The 22,482-nt window shown below is 55.2% G+C and overlaps 2 protein-coding genes across 5 annotated transcripts in view; both read right to left on the bottom strand.

Moving 5' to 3' along the window:
• Positions 1-1,025: 1,025 nt before the first annotated feature.
• A3GALT2 (alpha 1,3-galactosyltransferase 2) lies at positions 1,026-5,670 on the bottom strand. The gene is given in 6 exon segments (XM_060011575.1): positions 1,026-1,677; positions 4,499-4,633; positions 4,931-5,020; positions 5,228-5,285; positions 5,288-5,304; positions 5,618-5,670. Coding segments are annotated over 6 exon segments (1,005 nt in total).
• Positions 5,671-12,394: 6,724 nt separating this feature from the next.
• Positions 12,395-22,482, bottom strand: part of PHC2 (polyhomeotic homolog 2) — a 102,607-nt gene continuing 92,519 nt past the window's right edge. For all 4 annotated transcript variants that reach the window (XM_060018717.1, XM_060018710.1, XM_060018736.1 and 1 more), the window contains 6 exons: positions 22,179-22,381; positions 20,348-20,477; positions 19,398-19,512; positions 18,208-18,349; positions 16,979-17,255; positions 12,395-13,733 (listed from right to left, as the gene is read on the bottom strand). In XM_060018717.1, coding sequence (XP_059874700.1) covers positions 13,579-13,733; positions 16,979-17,255; positions 18,208-18,349; positions 19,398-19,512; positions 20,348-20,477; positions 22,179-22,381 — 1,022 coding nt within the window. In that variant the 3' untranslated portion in view covers positions 12,395-13,578. The remainder of the gene's footprint in view (positions 13,734-16,978; positions 17,256-18,207; positions 18,350-19,397; positions 19,513-20,347; positions 20,478-22,178; positions 22,382-22,482) is intronic.

The raw sequence follows: 22,482 nt of genomic DNA on the forward strand, positions 1-22,482 counted from the left end.
GAGATATCTCTTACATTAGCAACAACTGGAAGTGTTTGTAAAAACTGTTAATATGTGAAAACCATCACAGTTGGCTTATAGCCAGAATTGCTGCCCTACCTGAAAATAGTGGAGCCTGTTAAAAATGCAAGGTCTATGAGAACACTACACAAACGGGTCAGAAGACCTGGAGGTAAGTCCCACCCTCTCCGGGCCTCCGTTTTTCAACTGTCAGACAATATCTCAGGGACTTCCAGCAGATAACTTCCCCGCAGCTATTTCCCGGAGGGAACCACCTTTCCTGGAGAGCCTGATGACTTCAGGCTTCTGTTCAGAACGTTGTGTCTTTCCCTATTGAGGATGAAGAGTCTGGACAGCAGCCACGGATGAGGAAATTTATTTCCCAGACACCGTGGCCAAACAGCCATATGGGTCCCATGGCGAGGAAATGTCATTTTTATGGACTTGGATTCTCTAGGAGAAAGGGCCATAGGACACTTGGGAATAATGTATTTTATTATCATATTACTTAAATATGTACACACTTTGCTGAGGGCGGCGGAGGTGAACCGGATGCCACTGTGTTTCTCTATCTGGGGCTCCTGCCCAGTGGCAGCTCTATTGGACCTGAGGGCCAGTCCTTGCTTTCCAGCTGCTGACCTCACAGACTGACTCACAGATTCTCTGGGTCCTTACGTAGTTATGTTCCCTTTGTGAGCCTCAGTCCCATTAAAAAAAGTGGGGGGATATGGGGAAGGGGCTAAAACGTCTCTTCGGGGGCCTCCACTGAACTCAGTAAGGTCAGAGGTGACAGGTTTCCAGGCAGCTGGCAGTATCTGGGTCGCTGTGAAAAGTCAGGGAAGGGATGGATCGCCCGCCTCGGGGAGGCGCTCCCCAAAGGCCGGGCCTCCTCCTGCCACCCCGGGCGGTGGGGGGTAGTATTCACGCAGTCTTCCCGCCACCCCACCCCACCCCACCCCCCGCCGTGCCACGCTGCTTCCAGAAGGGCCCCCGCCGGCGTTCGGGCCTCCAGGCCGAGGGCGTCTCTAGCCGCGCAGCAGGGCGTACTCCTTGGGCGCCCAGAGCAGTTGGGGGCGGCGAATCTCGGCCCGGTGGCCGACGTCGGAGCTCCAGCAGAACTCAGGCGACAGCAGCTTGGCGGGCTTGTGCAGCCAGAAGGACTTGTTGAGGTGGCTCTCGTCGTGCCAGCGCGCCTCCAGGCCGCGCGCGCGGTCCCGTCGCAGGCCCCGCACGCAGTAGGCCGTCAGCTGCCGCAGAGCCGCCACGCTGCCCCCGAACACGGCCGCGTGGTAGCAGAAGTCGCCCTCGCTCGGGCCCAGCGCGGCGGCCGAGCGCGCGTCCCGCTCGAAGGGCAGCAGCCGCCTCCGCCAACGGTAGTGTCAGACGAGCAGCTGCGCCACCGACTCGGCCAGTGCCTCGGACCCGAAAGTCCCGCTGAAGCGCTGGTCCACGTCCGCGCAGCGCAAGCAACGCGCCTCGGGGCCCAGCCGCCCGCCCAGCGCCGCGTGCAGCGCGCGCATGCGCAACATGGACACGTTCTGCCAGCGCAGCCGGCGGCCCGGGACGCGGGGCACGGCGGCCGGGCCCTCGGTGAACACGTAGTACACCACGCGCTGGCCCACCATGAAGTGCTGCTCAGCCGTCTTCAGGAAGTGCGCCAGGTACTTCTCCAGGTATCTGTCGGGCGGGGCGGGGCCGTCTTGAGTAAGCCGGGCCTCAGCGCACTCCGCCATCCGCGGAGACGTCTGGCTTCTGAGGCCTCACCTCGTCCGTACTTGTGCCCCTGCAACCCCAATCCCTGGAACTCCAAAACTGTCCAGCCCTGGAATCGTCCGAGGTGGATTAAAAATAATTACCCATTGTTTGCCACCCCTGCCCGGAGAGGCCCTTTGTTCCCCGCTTGAAGGCGGCTCTCTCCCTGACCGCTTCGATCAATAGAGTCCCGAGGAAGGGATGCTGTGCTGGCCCTTGGGAGGACCGGCTCGTTAGCCTTTGTCTCTTTAGAGCTCTGACCCTTCGCTTAAGAAGTCCCAGAGCTCAGGGCTTCCCTGGTGGCACAGTGGTTAGGAGTCCGCCTGCCAATGGAGGGCACACAGGTTCGAGCCTTGGTCCGGGATGATACCACATGCCCCGGAGCAACTAAGGCCGTGCGCCACGACTACTGAGCCTGCGCTCTAGAGCCCGCGAGCCGCAACTACTGAGCCCGAGCGCCGCAACTAAACCCCACGCGCCTAGAGCTCGTGCTCTGCAACAAGAGAAGCCACTGCAATGAGAAGCCTGCGCACTGCAACGAATCGCGGCAACTAGAGAAAGCCTGTGGGCAGCAACGAACACCCAACGCAGCCAAAAATAAATAAAAATAAGTAAATTAAAAAAAAAAGTATCAGAACTCAGATGCTGCCACGAAGTGAGGGAGACCAGCCTAGCCACGGAGAGAGGCGCCCGCCAGTCATCCACAGGACTTTTGGGAGCAGGGAGGGGCCCCCTGCTACTGAGCCCTGTCAGAATTCCTGAGCCACAAAATCACGAGCTGTGGTAGTAATGGACTGTTTTCAGTCACTGAGTTTGTGGTGATTCCTTACATAGATAACCGGGACGTTCAGAATACTGGAAACTTTGTGTGAACAGGCCTTGGGATCCCAAGCTTCTAAAATAATCGAACTAATGCCTGATATTTTGGAACATTTGTCATGTGGCAGATAGTGTTCAAAGTAACGTGCATTATCTCATTTAATCCTCACCATTATTAGCTCCATCTCTCAGGTGAGGAAACTGAATCTCAAAGAGCTTCAGTAACTTGTGCAAGCAAGCATGCACATAGCTGGTAAGTGAAAGCCAGGATTTGAACCCAGCTTGGCACTGGAGCCTGTACTTTTACCTGCGCTTGCTCTATTCCGGGTGGAACTGTGAGAAACTGGAATCAGAGACCTTGGAAGCCTCAGCATCCCAGGGTGTTGGACTCATAGATCCTTGGAACTCAGGACCTCAGGACCCTGGAATTTCTGGACTCAAGAGACTCTGACCCCTAGGGCTGGTGCAGGAACACCCTACTCAGCATTCAGAGCAGAAGTGGGGAAGTGGGAGCGCCAAGGCCCTGGAGAGGCCAGCAGTCCTGTTTGACCCCAGCCTCTCAGGGGCCCTCCTGGCTTTCCCTCCCTTCTAGAGTGAAAGGGACGGAGTTGGAGGAGCCCTGAGCAGTTGCCTGGGGCACAGGTCCCCAACCCCCCGGGCAGCGGACCAGGCCTCACAGCAGGAGGTGAGCGTCAGGTGAGTGAGCAAAGCTTCATCTGCCCCCATCGCTTGCATTACCACCTGAACCATCCCCTCCCCCCTCTCCCAACCCCTGGTCCGTGGAAAAATTGTCTTCCATGAAGCTGGTCCCTGGTGCCAAAAAGGTTGGTGACCGCTGGTCTGGGGTCTCTGAAGACAGAATTCCTTCCCCAGGCTTTTGGATATCTTTTCCTGGAGGCAGAGCTCTCAGTGCCTTCCCAAGGCAGCCTGTTCCATTATTAGAAACTCTTCCTTAAGTTGCCTTGAACTCTATCTCTCTGTACCTTAGGATTGTAGGATCTGATTGCCACTCTAAGCCAGGAGTCCCATTTGCATCACTACTGGAAAGTGAATACCAGTTTGGACACCCTGACATCCATAATGGGGAGATGGGCAGGTCAGCCCCCTGAGGTTTCTTCTCCACCTCCCACTCTGGGTTCCTTGTCCATACCTGGGGGCCCCTTAGTTCCTCGATTGGCCTCCTCTCCTGTCGTGATTCTGTCTTCCCCGCTCCTCAGTCACTTGCCCCCATGGCCTCTCCCTCGACTTGGTCATCATCAGTCTGCCCCCCACCCCAAGTTGCGGCTTCACCCGTCCCACTGTCTGAGCCCCCATCCTTCCAGCCCACTTCCTGTGATATCACCCCCAACAGTACTTCCTCACTGACTCCTCTGGTCTGCTGACCCTACCACTCTCCGCATCCTCCTTTCTTCACATCCCTCTTTATCCAGCCCAGATTCTCTCCCTCGCAAAAGCCCTCAGCTCCCCAGCCCCTCTTCCGCCTTCAGACTTTCTTGGCGAACCTCCCCCCGCCCCGCCCTTTCTGTGTGCCTGCACCTGAGCCGATGACCTCCACAGACGCTTCTGCAACTGGGCCATCCCCTCTGTTTACCCAGGTCTCACCTCCTCTCACCTGAAAGACGCCATCATTTTCTCACCGCAAACCCAAGCCCTCCAGGTGATCAGCCCCAGGCCCTGGGCAGGTTCCTTCCAGGTTGTGATGCTGAGCCCTTGGCTGCCTGGGCTGGGTGGACTCCGGGGAGGAGGGGAAGGGAAAGGATGGTCCTGCCCTCATGCTGGGAGTCTGGGACTAGGGGTGTTGTCTTTGCTTCTCGCTTTATCCTGGGATCCTAAAGCCCAGGAGAATGGGGTGCTCCACCCCTACATCACGTGCACACCCCCTCCCACTCCCTGCTTGGATAGCACCGCTCCCCTCCCCGGGCCTTACCTGCCTAAAGCAAAGACAGTCAGACCAATGGTGAGGTTCTGTACAGCCTCTTGCTGGGCCACATCTGGGTCAAAGGTGCCATCCCAAATAATGGGGGCCCCCCAGCAGGTACAGGTCAGGACTTCAGGCCGGGCCCTGGCCAGGGCAGGGATGGAGAGAGAGGTCCATTCATCTTCCTGCTTGCTGCATGGTCACCGCCACCTCCGCAGTCCTGGGCCCTAGGGACCCACAGATGGGTCACACCCAGGCCCTGCCCCTAGAAATCTCTTCCCAGATCCAGCAGAGTAGGGGGAGATGTGTTACCTGATGGGGCCCCTGGGTAGAGTGCCTAGCCCTGCCAGGGTGGGGGATGTGAGGAGGGCAGGAACGCTGGGGCAGAGCTCTGTAGGGTGTGTGGGTGTCCTCGGAATGGGAGAGATGGCAGCTCCTTACCAAGGATGCAGGGGACCTGTGAAGTTGTCTCTCAGCAGGGGCATTCTGGCCAAAGGGCAGATCCCCATGGGTGTGAGGACTCCCAGGTGCCTGTGGGGTGGGAGCATCAGTGAGGGGCATGCTGGCCTGCCCAGGAGCCCTGTCGCTTTGCTCCTTACAAGGAAGGAGAGCCCGCAAGGACGCTTGTGCGGGCCATGACAGGTGCCACTCTACATCCCTCAAGGAGGCACTTGGAAAGAACCACTTCAACCCTGCCCTGCTGGTCCCATCGCAAGTGCTGGGGGAAGGGGGTTGTACCTGACTACAGGGAGCCCGTGCAGGAGCAGCCCTAAGAGGCCAAGTGCAGATAGGATCAGAAGATTCTCTTCCAGGCCCTGGGGGGTGGGGAGGGGGGGTCAGCAACTCATTTCTGCATATATTTTTATACACACACACACACATATATGAAAAATGAGGTAATTCAGTGTTCCATTTATTTGTTCGCTTTAATATGAATGTATTATTCTGTTCACTTGGCACAGACATTCAGAGGTACAAAAGAGTATAGACAGTGCAGTCCTTCCTGTTCCCAGCCACGGCCACCCAGTTCCCCTGCAAGGGGATAGTTTATGCACATACAGGCAAATATAAATATGGTAGCAAATTCTCCCTCCCTTCCCTCTGTCCCTTCCTCTGATTTTCTCCCACAAATGGTAGCACAGTGATACGCTGTTCTCCACCTTGCATTTTCCGCTGACCATTATGTCCTTGAGGTTGTTCCACCTCAGTACGTGAAGCGCTTCCTCGCCCTTTTTTCCAGCTGCCTAATATGCCATTGACTGGAGGTGGCATCATTTACTTGACCAGGTCCCTTGTGATGAGCATTTAGATGTATAACATTTTGCTTTTCCTGGCAGCAAACCTGGGGGACAGTAAGTTAGGGGTTGGGGCACTTAGCCTGGGTAGGATTGACCTCGGACAGGGGAGAGTCTGGGAGGGGATGCAGGGAGGTTTGTGGCTCGGTGGCTGGGATTTGAGAGCGTCTGGGGCTTAGGGATGAGTTGCTGGGCTGCCCGGAGGGCCGGCTGTGGTCAGGGACCACGTGTCTATGGCGGCTCCAGTCACAGGGCCGGGTCCCTCCAGCAGAGCTCAGCGACCCCACTGCTGGCTCAGAGGAGGTGGACTTTGGGATTTGTGCCTGGTTGCTTGTTTTCCAGAAGGGCCCTACAAGTTGAGAATTTTAATAAGCTCCTCTCGGGGGGTCTCCTCCAACTCTCCTCAGCCCTTCTGGGTGCTGGTGTCTCTAGACAGACAGGACCCATATGGTGAAAGCCTGGCCACTGGGGCCAGACCCCCAGGTTCGAATCCCAGGCCACCACTTCTTAGCTGTCTGACCTTGGGCAAGGTTCTGGGCCTCTGCACTTTAGTCTCCTTGTCTAGAAATGCAGATAATAAGAATACATACCTTAGAGAGCTGCGATGGATATTGAGTTAATACCTATAAGTGATTAGAACAAGGCCTTGCACACAGGAAAAGGTCAGTAAGCTTTAGCTATTGTTGATTATCATTAGTAGTAGTATTCCTAAACAAGCCCTCAGGATTCTCTGCACAGCCTCCCAGCTCCCCTCCCTGCCCTATGAGTCCTTCCAAAATCTGCCTCCTCTGGTCTCTTTCAAGAAGCCTGCCTGATCAGACCCTCCCGCCCCTGCCTTTTCTGCTACCCCAGCTCACCGTTCCTCAGCAGGCGTATCCGGTAAATAGCTCAGAGGGGCACCTTGCGGTTGTGTGTGTACGTATCTGCCTGTGCATCTCAGGGTAGACACCCCTTCTGTTCAGCTGGTGAAACCTGGGTGCACTGACCCCTCCCTCTGCCTCGCCCACTGTCAGTCCCCAGGAGTGGGTGGTTGGCTTGGCCTCCTTGATCTCCGCCCCCCTCTGCCCCTCCTATTTCTCCGGCCCCCACAGTGATCCTGCCTGCTCATCCCCCACCAGGACCATTGCAGCAGCGACCTCCCTGCTCCCAGTCATTCCTGACACAGCCCCCAGAGTCAGCTCATAAAATACCACCTGCCTTAACTGTCCATGTCACATGAACAGGGAAATCCTCGAAGGGGAAATGCATTTAGTAGGCAAACATATGGAAAACTGTTCACCCTCACCAGTAATCAAAGACTTATAGATTAGAACTAGGTGGGATGTTTTGCCTATAAAATGAGCACTTTTTAAAAAGAAAGAAATGAAAATAGCCACACTGGGAGAATACAGCGAGACAGGCACTCTTACACCTGCTGGTGGGATGTAAATTGCTGCAGCTTTTTTGGAAACCTACTTAGCTGTGGGAATTGAAGCTTTCAATAGTCATCCCATTTAATCCAATCACTGCAACTTCTGGGAATCTGTTCAAAGGAGATCATCTTCAGCATGGGAAAAGTTTATGCATCAAGATGTTCACCAGCTTCTGCTCATTCATGCGTTCAGCCTGTACTTATTGGTCACAAGCTCAGAATCAAGCACTGTGCTAGGTCAAGGATTCAGAGGTGAGCGAGACACAGACCTTGTCTTTAAGGGAGCCGGGTCAGGAAGATATGGGTGGCCAGGAAGGGAGGGGAATGGGGTCACATGACAGACTGCAAACAGATGAATGGAACACAGCACAGCAAGGCTGTGATTCGTGTAAATACAAGATACCATTATCTTGCAAATGGCAAGATACCATTGGGGAGAAGTCAGGGAGGCTTCCTGGAGGAGGTGACCCTTAAGCTAGGAGCTGAAGAACTAAAAGTTATCCACACAAAGAAGGCAGTGGGGCTTCCCTGGTGGCGCAGTGGTTGAGAATCCGCCTGCCGATGCAAAAAAAGAAGGCAGTGGAGGGGAAAGGGAGGTCCATGAAAAAGAAACAGCACTGTGTAAAAGTGACGAGGTGAGAGTGCTTGGAAAATACGGGGAACTGCAGGCCTGCCGCAGGGGCGGGGTATAGGGTGTGGATAGGAAGTGATAAGAGTTGAGGCTGGAGATAAGCCTGAGCCAGGTAACCCAGGGCCCACATTCCAGGATAAGGGGTTTGGACTTCATCTTGAAGGCCGTGGGGAGCCCTGAAAGCTCTTTCCTTCAGGGAGTGATGCTGTCACATTTTTACTTGGAAGATACTCCAGCTGAACTGTTGAGCCTGGACATGGGGCAGGGACCAGGTGGAGGCAGGAAGACAGGTGAGTGTTGGCAGTGGGTTGGGGAGGAGTAGGTGATGACTGGCTGTCAAGGAGGTTGATGGGCAGGACTTGGTCACTGATGAGAGGGACAGGGCTGGGGGACCAGGAAAGGAGATGGTGGCTGATAGTCCGGTTGGGGGTAAGAAGCTGGAGCTCAGAAGGCAGGCAGGCAGGCAGGCAGGCTTGGGAGAGAGTTCTGGGATTCACCAGGAGGGCAGGGACGCTGTGGAAGAGGGAGAGAGCAGAGGAAGGAGAGCCAGGGCCCAGGCACCCACCGAGGACACGGTTGGGGACGGGCAGGGGACTGAGTGAGCAGAGGAGGCAGTGGAGGCTGGGGTGGTCGTGGTGGAAGCGGCTCTTTCCGGAAGTTTGGCTGTAAAAGGAAAGGGAGAGGATGGTAACTGGAGGAGCTGAGGGCCTGGGATTGATGGCGGTGCGTGTGTTTCTTTCACACAGGGAGACTTGAGCTTGGTTGAACGTGGGCTGGAGGGCACCAGTGGAGAAGGCATTGTGCTGCCTTCTCAGATGCAACTGAAAAAGGCCCCAGCGTCCAGCCGAAGGGACTGGCTAAATAAACTTTTTATGAAGAGTCTGCAGTCACATGGAAAAAACTTGCACAAGAACCGTGAATGAAGAAAGCAGGATCTAAAATTGATGGGCACTGTGGTTACAATCTAGCAATGAAAACATGCCCGAGCGAATAAGACTGGAAGGAAAAACTTAAGTGACTGTGTAATAAGTTACGGGAGGGCTGTTCCCCTTTATTTGTGCCCCCAGTTGTCCGTAATGTGCTTTTATTGCTTTTTTAATGAAGGAAAAATACAGAGTTAGCCATTTAGGAAAAACAAGTGTTTTTAAGCCTTTCTAGTGACTGCAAGGTGAAGTCCACCTCTCTTAGCCCTGCCTGAGGAGCCTGCAAAATCATTTCAAGCACTCACACCAGACCCAACTTTCCCACCTCTAGAAACGGAGACTTCACAGTGGGCAGGCCAAGGATGCTCTCCTAGCATTGCTGGAAAAAGCAAATGGAGATAAACAACCCCACTGTTCGTCCTTAGGGAGTTGGATGAATGAATTATGCATTTCTATACAATGGAAAGCAACGTGGCCACTGAAAAGGATGAGTAGATTTATATGTGCTCTCGGGAAAAGGGCCTAAAGAATCAAGTGGAAGAGGAAGTAACAACTGTACATAGAGGCTGGCTGCGCTTCTGTGAGGGGGGAAGCCCCTCTACCTGTGTACCTGTGCATTTACAGACGTGTTTCTATGTTGTTTTATAAAAACGTAGGAAAGAATCTGAACAGCATTGCGCAATAGAAATATAATGTGAGCCAGGAATGTAAATTAAAATTTTCTAGTAGTAGCCATGTTAAAAAAGTGAAAAGAAACAACCGAAATTTTTAGTATTTTATTTTAACCTAATAGATCATTTCAATATGTAACCCCAAATATCATTTCAATATGTAATCGATATAAAAATTATTGAGATATTTTACAGTTGCTCCTGGAAGCGAGACTGCCCCCCCGGAGGGACGGCATGGGAGGTGCTGGGGCAGGAGAAGGCTGCAGCGGAGCTCTCTCTGCCCTCCCTGCCATCTGACCCTCTTAGCCGGCCCCTCACAACTAGGGCAGCCATGCAGAGTTGTCCCCAAGTGGTCCAGGTGGGCTCCAGCTGTCAGTCCTGGGAGGGTGCTGACACCCAGGCCTGCAACAGGCTCCTGCCGCCCCCTCCCATGGCCCAGCCAGGGAGCCCCTAGTCCACAGAGGCACCTGCCTGACCCATTCCTTCCAGTTCCTTGCTCTGATATTTTCAAAAGGGTCCCCTCCCCTCCACCCCGCTTCCACCTGCAGAAGGTGGTCCCACAAGGTGGCCTCATGTCCTGCTCCTGTACTCTCCTTGCTTTCAGGAAGAGGTTGAAGATCAGTCATTAGTTCCTAAGTGGGAACAAGTTTGCAATCCTGGACAGTCAATCCCAGTTGGAATAGAGGGCTCACAGTTGCAGTGGAAGGTGTGCCCCAAAGTCTGTTCTCTGCTCACCGAGGGGGCTTAGAGTTTAGGGCAGCAGGAGGAGTCGCCGAGCTCTTCACGGGCACGAGATCTCCCAGGATGCAGCCTCCCCCCACCCCACCACCCATTCCTTGGACCGTCTGTACCCCTTGGGCGATGTCCTCCAGTCACCTTCTCCCAGGACCTGTATGGCTCAGCTGGTTCTCAGCAGGCCAGCCTTGGTGCCTCCTCCTTGACTGTTCTGGCCACCAGGCTGGACTCCTCTCGGGACAGCTGTCCCGCCTCATCTTCCCCCTGCTACTGGCAGCGTCCCCCCCTCACCTGAGTCCTTGCCATGACAGGAAGCTGGTGGGACAGCCTGCCAAGAACCTTCTCAGCTCAGAGCCGGGGAAGAAATGACCCATTCTTGGTGACTGGGGCCAAGCAGTTTCAGGCCATCTGCCAGAAACCACAGCCACAGGAGCAAGCAGGGATGAACTACCCGGAGAGGAGCCCCCTGGGGCCAATCACCTGGAAGAGGGTGGATGGAAGGCCAGCTCTGGTTGGCCAGAGGTGCTGAGACATTCTGTACTGACTCTTCCTCCCCAGGGCTCCTCGTGCCCCTCTTCAGTGTCGTGGTCCTCGGGCCAGACTGTGGTGTTTGCCACCCAGGGAGAACCTTGTTCTGCGCGGACCTTCAGCCAGATCTCAAGGGCGCCGGTCACCTGAGTGTGACCTTGGACAGTTCACCTTGAGGAGCCCTTGATCTCTTCAGTAAAACAGGTACGTGCACCAGTCACCCAGGACAGGGTAAGAGCCACACAAGGTAGTTACATGGAAAAGTTCTGGAAAGCTTGCACTAGGCAGGGTTTTTTTAAAGTGCAGGTTATGATCTATTAGAGGGCCATGAAATCAATCTTATGGATCATGACTGAGATTTTAAAAATATGAACAGGAAGGGAATTGAAAATATCAGAATGTATTGTACATCAGGGTAGGTATTGTTTTGTGATTGTTTTGTTTCAGTTATATATATTCAAGTACATACATGAGGGTGGGAAAATTTTTTTAAACTGTCGGTCATGATCAAAAAAGTTTTGCAAAATTCTGTGTAAGGTGTAACTCTCAGGAGCAAACGCGTGTTGAAGGAGGCATCCTTCAAACTGGGGCCTTTCACCCCGAGTGAAGAAACGGCACTGATACTCACCTGTGTCAGTCAGCCCTGCAAATCCACCATGTCCTCTTTCAGGGCTTTTAGTTCCCTTCTCCACCACACACATAAGGACAAACTCAGTTTGGGCCCGACATTGTCCTCCAGTAAGGGAAAGTGGAGGTCCAGCGTGGACTCGCTGAGCTGCACGGGCCACGGTGGGCCGGCCCGCCTGGCCTGGAGAGGGGAGGGCAGCGCAGGGGGCTCCCTAGGCGCCCTCTCCACCAGGCACCTTCCCCGACTTCCCCGAGGTTCTGAGGTCCTTGCCCCCTGCCACTCCCCCTCGGCCCAGGGTCCTGCACTGGCCTCTGTCCTGTCGCCATTCCCGACCTCCGGGACCACCAGACTTTGCAGTCCTGGCTCCACCCTCTGGGTCGGCCACTAACCAGTTTTGTTTCTCCTCTTCCTCCGGGTAGTGGCTACATTTTAAAAGGCCTTCCAGAGAGTTCTCGTCCAGATATGGGTACTGGCTCTTAAAAGGTCCCTGCTTATCTCCCCGGGCCCTGCCGTTACAGCATGTCACAGACTGAGTGAACGGTGAGCGGTCTGCGCCTGGAAGGCCCTTCTCCTTTATTCGAGGCTTAGGCGTCACCTCCTTGAGGCAGAGACTCTCCTAATAGTTTGCTATTGCAGCATCCAGAAAGCGCTGAGGGGTCGAGTGAGCCAAAGCCACCTCAAGGGCAGTTCTGGATGGGGCGCTGCAGCCAGCCACCACAGGTGTCTGCGGCGGAGGGAAGGGTCTGGGCTCTGCCTCAGGTGTGCCAGATATCCCTGGCCCAACAGCATCGTGTCTCCCTGGTGGCAGTGCTGGGTAGGGGGGCTCAGAGTTGAAGGGGCCCTGGACCTCGCACTCCAGGGGACACCCATGTGAAGAACAGAGGTGGGATCTGCTTTTCTCATGTGGACTGGGACCAAGGGCACCCTCAAAGGACCCAGCCCCAGCGAAGCGTGGAGGATATGCTATCCAGTTAAGGTGGTCGTCCCTCCCCCAACCCAGGGACCCACCCCTCTCCTGACAGATGAAAAGTAGCTATTCAGGACCACAGAAGGCATCCCCAGGGGAGAAAGGCACAGAAGGAACAGATTTTATGGATTTATTTTTAAAAAACAAAAAGGTTAAAAAAGTCCTTCATTTCCAACCCTGCCTGGGGGTGTGAGTGGGGAATAGAACAAGCTCAGAAGGGCACCCACCCTTCCCCCAGGGAGAGTCCCACTCCCCCCAGGAGTCTGCAGAGGCCCGGGCAAGTCAGAGGCAGGCCCTCGCCCTTCCTGCCCCGCCTCCTCCACGGGCAGCTCAGACCACTGCCAGCAAGTTCCAGAGGCAGAGAAGCGTGGGACCCGAGGCCAAAGGCTGCCTTCTTCACCTCAGCGGTGGTCACTCCAGCTCTTCTGCCCTTGGATGTTCCCAGGGCCCCACCGCTGGGCTCCCAGGGCGGGCGGGCGGGCAGACGGGGAGGCGCGGCCTGGCCCAGCCCACCAGCAGCTTCCTCAGTGCCGCCTGTGACACAGCAGGGCAGTCAGGGGGACGTCACAGTGCGGGAAGGGGCTGCGGAGACACCTCGGCCATCTGGAAAGGAAAATCTCCCACTACTCTTCATCGCTTTCTGATCGTGCCTCTCTGCGCTGAGGCGGCCCTTCTTTCCTATTCCCCATCCTGAGGCTGAGTGGAGTCCAGGACAAAGCACTAAGTGGCTGTTTGCTACAAAACACCTGGAGATACCAGAGGGTGGCTCTCGGCCTGTCAGTCCAGGCTCCCACACGGTCACACAGTCACACACACAGCGTTAAGGCGTCTGTGCCAGCAGGCGTGGCCAAACTGGGCCCAGCTTCTCTCCCTCCACCTGTAGAGGGTGAGGGGGAGAACCCTTCTGGCTGCTTCAGAAACAGGCTGCAGTGGGAGAAGCTGGCAGCGGGAAGAGTTAGCTGGGCCCGGAGAAATAAGTGGAGGAAGGCAGGCAAGGGCTTCCGAGGCCTCTAGGCAGGCCTGATGGCTGCCCTTGGAAGTAACCCAACTCAGGTTGGGAGCCCTGACCGTATACCCCCTGGAAAATGGGGGACAGAGGGAGGGGAAGAGAGCGGGGCTAGCGCAGTGGGACTTCGGAGGAAGCAGTGCTATCAATATGTACAAGCATAAAGCCCCATCTTCCGCGCCGCCCGCCTCTCCGCCCCTCCCACAGAAAGGCCCCTGAGGGCCAGAGGAGGGCCCCCAGGAGTGTCCGCTGGCTCTGCTCAGTCGGGAGGAAGAGCCCGGGGCCCGGCCAGCCCTAGGAGTCCTTGAGCATGCTGATGCGCGCGTAGATCTTGAGGGCGGGCCCCAGCTTGATGTTCATGGCGCTCATCAGGTGGTCCTCCTTGAGCAGCAACAGAGCTTGCCCGTCGATTTCCTGGGCACGGAATTCCTCTGCTATCTCCTGGCAGCCTGAGGGGACATGACCAAAGACAGTATCAATGAGAGCTACCAGCGGTCACGCTTGGCAGTCACTGCCTTCAGATGCATCATCTCACTTGATCCTCGTGACCACACCTCGAGGGAGGTGTTGCTGTTCTTATTCTACAGCTTGAGAGAGGCTGAGTGACTTACCCAAGGTAGCCAGACTCTAAGGCGGTCCTGTGACCCGACACCTCCTTGTTCAACCCCCCCAACCCCCGCCAGTGAACTGGGCCGACCCCGGAGATCAGTACAGGGTTGTGGAAGTGACAGCATGGGATTTCCCAGGCTGGATCACAAAGGGCGCGGCAGCCTCACCTTGGTCTTCTGGATAATTTATTTTGGAACATGCCAACCACCGTGTCGTGAGGACACTCAAGCAGCCCTCTGGAGCAGCCCACTTGGAGAGGAACTGAGGCCTCTTGCCCAGAGCCAGCTCCCCGTTGCCATGTGAGCGCAGCACCTTGGAAGGGGGTCCTCCAGCTCCAAGCCCTCAGAAACTGCAGCTCTGGCTGCTATCGTGACTGAGCCCTTGAAAGATAACTCCGTGCCCAGCTAAGCCGCTCCACAGAACTCTCGAGGTAAGAAGTGATTACTGTTTGAAGCCACTAGTCTTGGAGTAATCTGTTTCACAGCAGTACGTAACCAATGCAGATCTGGGTACTTGGAAGATGGGTGCTGCCATCACCACACCTTCACCACGCGGGCGTGGCCTTGGACTTGGCAGCAGGCCGGAGCTGGAGGGACTTTGAGGAGAGCGGCAGTGAAGGTCTAAGGTTCCCTGAGAGACGGGAGTGAGAAGCCTGATGGTCTTGGAGGAAACTGCTGGAGAGGCTTAAAGGAACGTGAGGAAACTTGCTGGAAATTGGAAGAAAAGGGATCCTTGTTATGAAATAGTAGAAAATTTAGCAACACTGTTGCTGGTGGTAACCCCGTGGGCATGAGACGCCTACTGAACGTTGCTTGGGCTCAGGAGACCTCAGGCAGACTGCTGCAGGTGCCACCTGGCCTCCCACCGCGGCCGTGGGAAACGCGAGGAGGGACGAGGTCGAGGAAAACGAGAACAGGAAGGAGCCTGGATTTGCTGATTTTGAAACTCCTAAGCCTCTCCAGATGGCAAATGATGCTAAAATTAAGAAATGGTTTCTAGGCAAAGACCAAATCCAGGACACAGTCAAAAAGACACAGTCTAAAGACGAAACTGCGGGGGTGACTTAAATCTTTTGTTAAGACCGCAGAAAGCTCTAAGGTGCCGCCTCAGAGAACTGTTGGATCAAACGCTCTCTCAGGATTTTATGGGCGTGCCTCACAGAGCCTCTCCATTCAACGGCCCAGCTCCTCAGACTGTTAAGGGCACTGTCCCTCGGCTTCAGAAGAAACCTAATGTGGAGTAAGGCTTGTCTTGAAGACATTGTTGGATAACATTCATAAAAAGCCCACAAAGAGTAAGAGAGAATCGTCTGGCAGAAACACTGCTCACATGGACGGAAAGGATCAGAGGTAATGTGAAATAAAAGCAGCAGGAAGCAGGCTGAGAAAACAACTCCACAGGCTGCCTTTCATGGGAAAGGAAGGATGACTCAGGGTGGAACCAAGAGCGAAAGAGAATCACTCCGGGCTTTGAGTCCTAACCAAGGAAATGCCAACACATGCACTGGTATGGACTGGTGACTCCTGTAGCCTCCTGTGTTCTCCCTTCTTGAACGGGGCATCCTGAATGGGCACGTCTACCGTGGTTACCCGATGCCCATCCCACCATATCCTAGGTTTGTGGAGGGAAGTGGATAACCCGTTCCTCGTTCCCAGGTCTGCAGATTGAGAGGAATCATCCCTGAGGAGCTGGACCCAGTGAGCCTCATCCGTGCCTGGACCTGTGTTAGATGCTGAGATCCTGGACCTCGAACCTCCGCTGTAATGGGATGAGACTTGTGGGGCCTCGGGTAGGGGTGAGGGTATCTTGCATGAGGGAGGAACATGAATCACTGGGGTGAACTATGGGAGTAGCCGGCCTCCAAGTAGCTCCCAATGATCCTTGCTTCCCTTTCATGCTTTCATGAGTCCCTCACAATGAATGGGGTGACCTGTGTGGTCAGCAAGATATTGTTGAAGTGACAGAATGTGATTTCTGAGGCTAGATCGTAAAGGGCATGGTGGGTGGCTTCCACCTTGCTCTCTTGGATCACCCCCTGGGGGGACAACTGGCTGCCACGTCACGAGAACACTCAAGCGTGAGCGTTCTGAAGAGACCCGTGGGAGAGTGACCGAGGCCTCCTGCCAGCAGCCACACGCTCCCTGGGAAGCGTGTGAGTGAGGCACCCTGGCAGATCTGACAGCCCCAGGTGACCCTTCACATGGCCTTGGCTGGCCTTGGCCGACATCCTCATCACAACCTGCTAAGAATCCCTGTGGCAGAACTGCCCGCCTAAACCGCTCCTGAATTCCTTATCCACATGACCTGTGCCATAACAAATCTGGGGGATGCAGCAATAGATAATACGCTGGGTTAAGCGGCAGAGCCAGGATTTGAGCCCAGTTCCGTTTAACTCCAAAGCCTGCTCTTAACCACTATATCCCACTTTGGTCTCTGAGTGAACGGGCTCATGGTCACCACTGCCTGACCTGGTCAGTGGCTGGGTGAGACTGGCAGAAGAAACAGTGGAGAAGCTCTGGTCCCGACGAGTGCAGCCGTGCAGATGGGAGGTCTTTCAAGCTTCATTTCTAGATCCTACCTTCGAGACCACCGGCACTGCACACCCAGGGTCACGTGCAGCTACCGGCTCCTTTACATGCTTGCGTGTCTCTGCTTAGGCTGCTCCCTGATGCCGTCTCTCCATCCGGCACAGGCCTGCTTGTCCACCGTCACTCAGTGTAAACGTTCTTCGTTCTAACGTTCTCCTTGACCGATTTCCTCCACTCCCACTTGACACGCCTCCCAACTCATCCCGGAGACACACAGGGTTGGTCACGTCATCACCTTCACACAGGCCCCTCATCGAGCCCACAGATACGGCAGATTACAGCCACGGAACATTACAGTCGGCGCTCCATGCTAGAATGTGAGCTCTTACCGGCAGGCACCTCCTCCTACTCATCTCTGCCCCCCACCCCGCACCCCGTTCCTGAACCCAAGCCTCTCCTTGAACTGCCCGGTCTCTCCTGGTGGCGGCAGGTGAGGTCTCTCACACCCTTGCTTTCCTTGCTACTCCAGGCAGGCGTGGAACTTCCAAGGACCTTACCTGGCAGAGAGCGGATGAATTCGTAGACATCTTCCACATTCCATTTGGTGGGCTCGCTTGGCAGGAAGTGGTGCCCCATGCCCACCAGGTCCCGCATGTGCACGTCAGGGAGCTCCAGGTCCCGCTGGCCTTGTCGCCGGCGGGAGGTGGATGAGCTGGCTGAGATGGGTGACAGGGGCTCCTCGTAGCTTGAGTTGTCGGAGCAACGGCTGGAGTCTTCCTGGCTGTGTGTTAGCTGCAGTGCGGCAGCAACCGAGAGGGGTACAGTGCCTGCTGGCTGGGAGCACAGAGAAACGGTTTTCTTCAGGATGGGGGCATAAAGCACCTCTAACAGAGCGCTGGGCAAAGGCAGGTATATTCTCCCTTTTCTACGTGGTCTGCTACTATGTATCTGAATTCGAGATCAAAAAGCATCTTTTGCCACGTCCCCTCTCTGATCCTAAGCAGAGTCAGTGCCAGTACTGGAGCATGTACCACACTATGCTGCAATGATCTGATTCTACGTCTATTCTTTCTTCTAGATGTGGGGTTTTTAACCAGGGCTCTATGGGTTTAGGGGGATGGTCTGTAAACCACCTGAAATAGCATGTAAATTTTCTTGTGTGTGTCTATATTGGACTGTAGCTTTCATCAGATTCTTAAAGAGGTTTATGGCCAAAACAATAACAATAAACAGCAAAATACACATAAGGTCTGAAGCATCATACTAGGCTCTGAGTTCCTGGAGCGCAACTTAAGAGATTTAGTGCCTAACAGCTCCTGACGTACAGCCAGTGCTAAAACATACTGAATGAACAAACACCCACGTTCCTGGTAGAGACCTTCAAGGACTCAGTGCTCTGATGTTCAGAGAGGCAACAAGGAGGGGAAGTAAAGGGTGTCGGCTGCCTCTCACCTAGCCCTCCTCGGAAGGCAGGTGCTACCTGGGACAGCCTGTCTCTTCAGGCAGGGGAGCCCCGGAAGTCAAGGATGGAGGCAAACTGGAAGAAAGGGGTGAAGTCGGGGCAAGGTCACGGAGGAGGGAAAGTTGAAGCACCCATGGGTCTACATGAAGGGACCTATGAAGGGACACGGGGAGACGGCTTGACCTGACAGATCATGAGAGATGAGAACGTGACGCAGCACTGATGCCAGCAGCGGAAACGGACGGCGGGCGTCCCGGGTCGTGTCAGGAAGGGAAGTTGGTGGGGACCCGAGAGCACGAGCTGCAGGCTCCGCCAGCCTCTCACCTGCTTCTTGGTATCCTTGGTAAGTGTTGGCAGACTGGCTTTGCTGGCCCGACGGCGGTTGTGGGTTGCGGCTCCCGCCTTCTGCAGCTTGCTCCGGTCCGAGTGGAAAAGGCCCACTCGTTTGGTGCATCCCACATTGTACCTGCCAGAGCCGGGGAACAAGGGCGGTCAGGGCAGTCGCAGGGCGAATGGTCCAGGAGGAGAAGAGCAGCCAAGATACTTGGCAAAAGCTGCGTCTGCCTCCTCGTCCCAGTCCTAAGTCCATCACTCAGTACTAGCTGTGTGGATCTGGGCAAGTCACTTAGCCCCTCAGTTTCCTTATCTAGCGCTGGGGAGGAGACCACTCACTTTCTGTAACTGGTCTGGCAATTAACATAAGCTAACGTGTGCAAAGTGCCTGGCACAACTCGGATCACGGTAAGAACTCAGGGCTGCCACATTCCACTCCACGTATCACCGGGGCCGGGAAACTAGTGTCCTCCGTCCTGACAGAGAACAGCTTGGCAGAGTTGGCAGAGGTGCGGGAGGCCCTCCAGCGCAGCCTGTGGGGAGGGAGGGCTGCGGACAGCCCTACTCCAGCTGGTGTGCAGGGCGTCTCTGCCTGGGGCCTAGAGAGCTCCTCTCTTCTGGGGGCTCAGGCCTCTTCCCTCTCGGCACAAGGATCACTCTGGGCTTAGAGTCAGCAAGTCTAGATCCCCAGCTCGAAGGCTTTAGGCGCAATTACTTCTCCTTGTGCCTCAGTTTCCTAACATGTATAAAGGGCACGACAGCAATACCTGCCCCACAGTATTACTTTGAAGATCAGATGACATGATGCATATTAACACCCAGCACAGAGACTCACACACAGCCGGTCCACAGTAAACAACGCTGGTGTTTACTGTGATCATCTGTCTTCTAAGCTGCGCAAACGCTCGCAAAGGAAACGTCTGTAGCCAGCGCAGTGGCTCTGGGCAAAGCTTCCGGTGGAGGCTTCGGTAAACCCTAAGGAGATGGGAGCTGCCAAGGGCGGGTGCCAGTGGGACCCAGGAGGGCCCGACAAGCTACATGCTGCTTCCTTCCCTTGGACCCTTGCCGCCTGCCCTGCTCTGCTCATGGGAGTTCTTTGCTGCTTCCAGGCAGGTCACGGAAATAAGGAGCTGGGTACCAAGGCGCAATCCCAAGAAAAGGGAAGGGGCTGAGGCTCTCACCTTTTTGCACAAGCCATGGAGCAGAAGCGCTTGGAACGCTTGAACTTGTAGGCAAAGTCCACCCGGCCACAGAGCTCACACTTGAGTTTAAGGGGAGTACCCTCCTCTTTGGATTCTGAAAAGCATGGAAATCGGTAAGCGCGGACAAGGAGTAGTCCCCACAGGACTGCCCACAGCCCCACCCCGGGCCACTCTGCTCTGTCCTGCCTGCAGCAGCGGCTTGGAGAGTGCCAAACTGCTTTGTCGCTATTTTTGGAAGGGCTGTGGTTTCACCCCTGGAAAGTATCCGAAGGTGTCCAAAGATGGCCCCTGGACACCCGGCAGTTTCTGCTTCTAAGGACTATGAGACAAAGCACGGGTGGGGAAGAACCAGCGCCCCTCTTTATGACCCTGGAAGAGAGCAGGCGCTCACAGGGAAAGCTTCAATGCTGTCACCACTGATCTGGAACTACCCCGCCCTTCCCTTGAGGTATCCAGTTGGCTGCCGGCCTGGGTAACAGAGCCCAGGAGTTCTGCAGCCTACGTGGGCGTCCCGTCCCGCCTCCACTTAGTCGGTGGCTCGTGCGGCAAGTGCAGCCCTCGCTGGCCCCCGTCCCGAGTGCAGGCTCCCGAGGCGGTAGAGGAAGGGCACGAGCCACCTGGGGCTGCTCCTGCAGGCCTACAACTGGCGAGTGACTCACGCGGGCAAAGCCGCTCTTGGAATCCTGGGGCTGGCAGGAGTGGGGCTGGAGACAGGCAGGGCACACTCAGTTCCCCAGGGGCAGGAACTGCCGTCCGTTTTCTAGGGACAGGGCTGAGCGGGCACAGGACAGGGCAGTCTGGTCAGCTGACATGTTCACACGCTCCCCGGCTCAGAGCCCCTCCGTGGATACTGGGAAAGGACCTTCCAGCCTTGCTGAGTCCTGTTCAGCCCCGCCAGAAGCCCCGGCATCCAGGGTCTGAGACGCTACCTTGCAGATAGGGCTCCTCCATCTCTGAGTCAGTGGTGGTGGTATGGTCCTGCTGCGGAAGTTTCTCAGGCAAGAACCCCTGTGCATACTTCTTCTTGAGATTCCCCACCAGCAGGGATGAGCGTCCCACCTAGGGGACAAGGCAACATGGAGGCCATGAGGGTCAGGTGGGCATGCTTCCTTGCCATCCAGCCTCATCAAAATTACATGTATAAAGCACCCAGGCACAGATGCCCGCCCCTGTATCACCATCCAGGTACACCCTGCTCAAGGCCTGTTTTGCTGTTTAGCTCAAGAGGCAAGATGCCGATGACCACCAAAGCACAGGGATGGAAATGGCTTCAACCCAGGACCAATGGATGGCTTAGGAGGTCAGGAGAATATCTACTTTTCCAAGCGTCTAGGGGACAGAGATGGAGGCAGGGATCAGGTTTCCCACAGCACCAGGACAAGGGCCGGGCCCCAGCACTCATGCGTCACGGGGCAGGAACACAGCTGAGGCTGTGTGTGACTGTATGTGTGACACACAGACCCAGCCGCCATTCCTGGATGCCTTACTGTTCTCTCCCTTACCACTGCCCTACCCGAGCCAGAGGGACAGGCAGCCACGGAGGAGAAGAGGAAAACGCGGATGCTGGGCCACACCGGAAAGCAAAGGCCCTCGGTGGTGCCAGGATCCCAGACTAGCTGATTCACTCTTTGGTGCACTCCCTTTGTTGCCTTTTGTGCAGGCAGCCTGGTTGCCAGATCTCCTGGGCGATGCTGGGGCTGCTGTCCAATCAGCATCAATCCTGTGAGATCAGCTGGGTTCTGGAGCTTCTCTAGGGGGCCAAAGGGAGGACCTAGTCTAATGAGGGAAGGTATGTGACAGGGCTAGAGCTACTTATAGCTAAGGTGCCCCAGGCCTTGACCGACCTCCAGAGGGAAAGAGGACAAGAACCTGTCTTGGCATTTTTGTCTTTTGGCATTTTAGAAGGGCAGTCCACCCATCTCAGTTCATCAAGCCCAGAGGCTTCGGCTGACTATTCACACCACTCGTGGATCCAAAGAATGTGCAAAAGATAGATGGCCTCCCATGAAGATGTTGTGTCTCTAACAGCCAGTTAAGTTTATCACGAGAGAGGCTGGAGTGCACCTGGCGCTGGGCTCCTCCCACCTAGAGAGCAGGCCACCTGTCTCACCAATTCACACTGTGCACTGCTGGCTCTGGGTGCTGTTCTAACGAGCCATGTTCTTGATTCTTCTGTGTTTCCCCTTGGTCTTATGCTTTAATTGGAGACACCTGATGACGTGCCCCTTTCTGGAGTGCCCCTCATTCACTCCCCTTTCAAGGCTCTGTCCCCAGAAAAGAAGCTTCAGGCTGTAACTCTGTTCGCTTGTCTTCCATTCAGATAGATCTTGAGAATTCTCTTCTACACAGCTTCCTTTTGCTCTCTAACCAGCCAACGTGTTGCCATTTGGGGGTTGTGGCATTCAAACCCGAATGCCAAAGTCCATCACCCTGCAGCACCAAATACCCCAATGTGAACCCCTTCTAACCAAGGGGTTCGCACTTCACCAGGCAGGGACACGGCTGAGTCTGTGTGGCAACTTCCAACCAAGGGGTCTTGCCAATTATTCTTAATCACTGACCCCTTCTGGACCTTAGGAAGACACTCAATCCTAGAAAGCAAATGGCTCTGATATTCCTTTGGGGGAAAATTAGCAAGGAAAGAGCAAATTTTTCACATTTTCAGAAATTTTACATGGAAATGTAAAGCTATTCTAATACACATCCAAAGTATACTTATTAAAAAAAAAAAAAAAAGAGGGGAAAAGAAGTAGTCCGTACCGGGAAAGGCTCCGCCCCCTCCTGGATCACAAACCCTTCGATAACATGCGTCAGGATTTGGGGTTTCACAATGGCCTGTGGTGGTTTATTCTCACCATTCTGGGGGGCAGTGCCGGTGATGCTGGAGGCAGAGTTTCCGTTCCCTGAGGTCATGCCGGGGCTGCTGAGGTCGGTCAGTGCATGAACAATGCCCTGCCCTGTCTCTGTACAAGGGAAAGCAGGAAAACACAAGCGGGAGGCGGGGGTCAGAACCAGGTCTAGGCCAGTAGCAGAGCAGGGACTCAACACTGCCCGACGATGCAAA

The sequence above is a fragment of the Delphinus delphis genome, chromosome 1 (genome assembly GCF_949987515.2).
Source record: "Delphinus delphis chromosome 1, mDelDel1.2, whole genome shotgun sequence".
Lineage (NCBI taxonomy): Eukaryota > Metazoa > Chordata > Mammalia > Artiodactyla > Delphinidae > Delphinus > Delphinus delphis.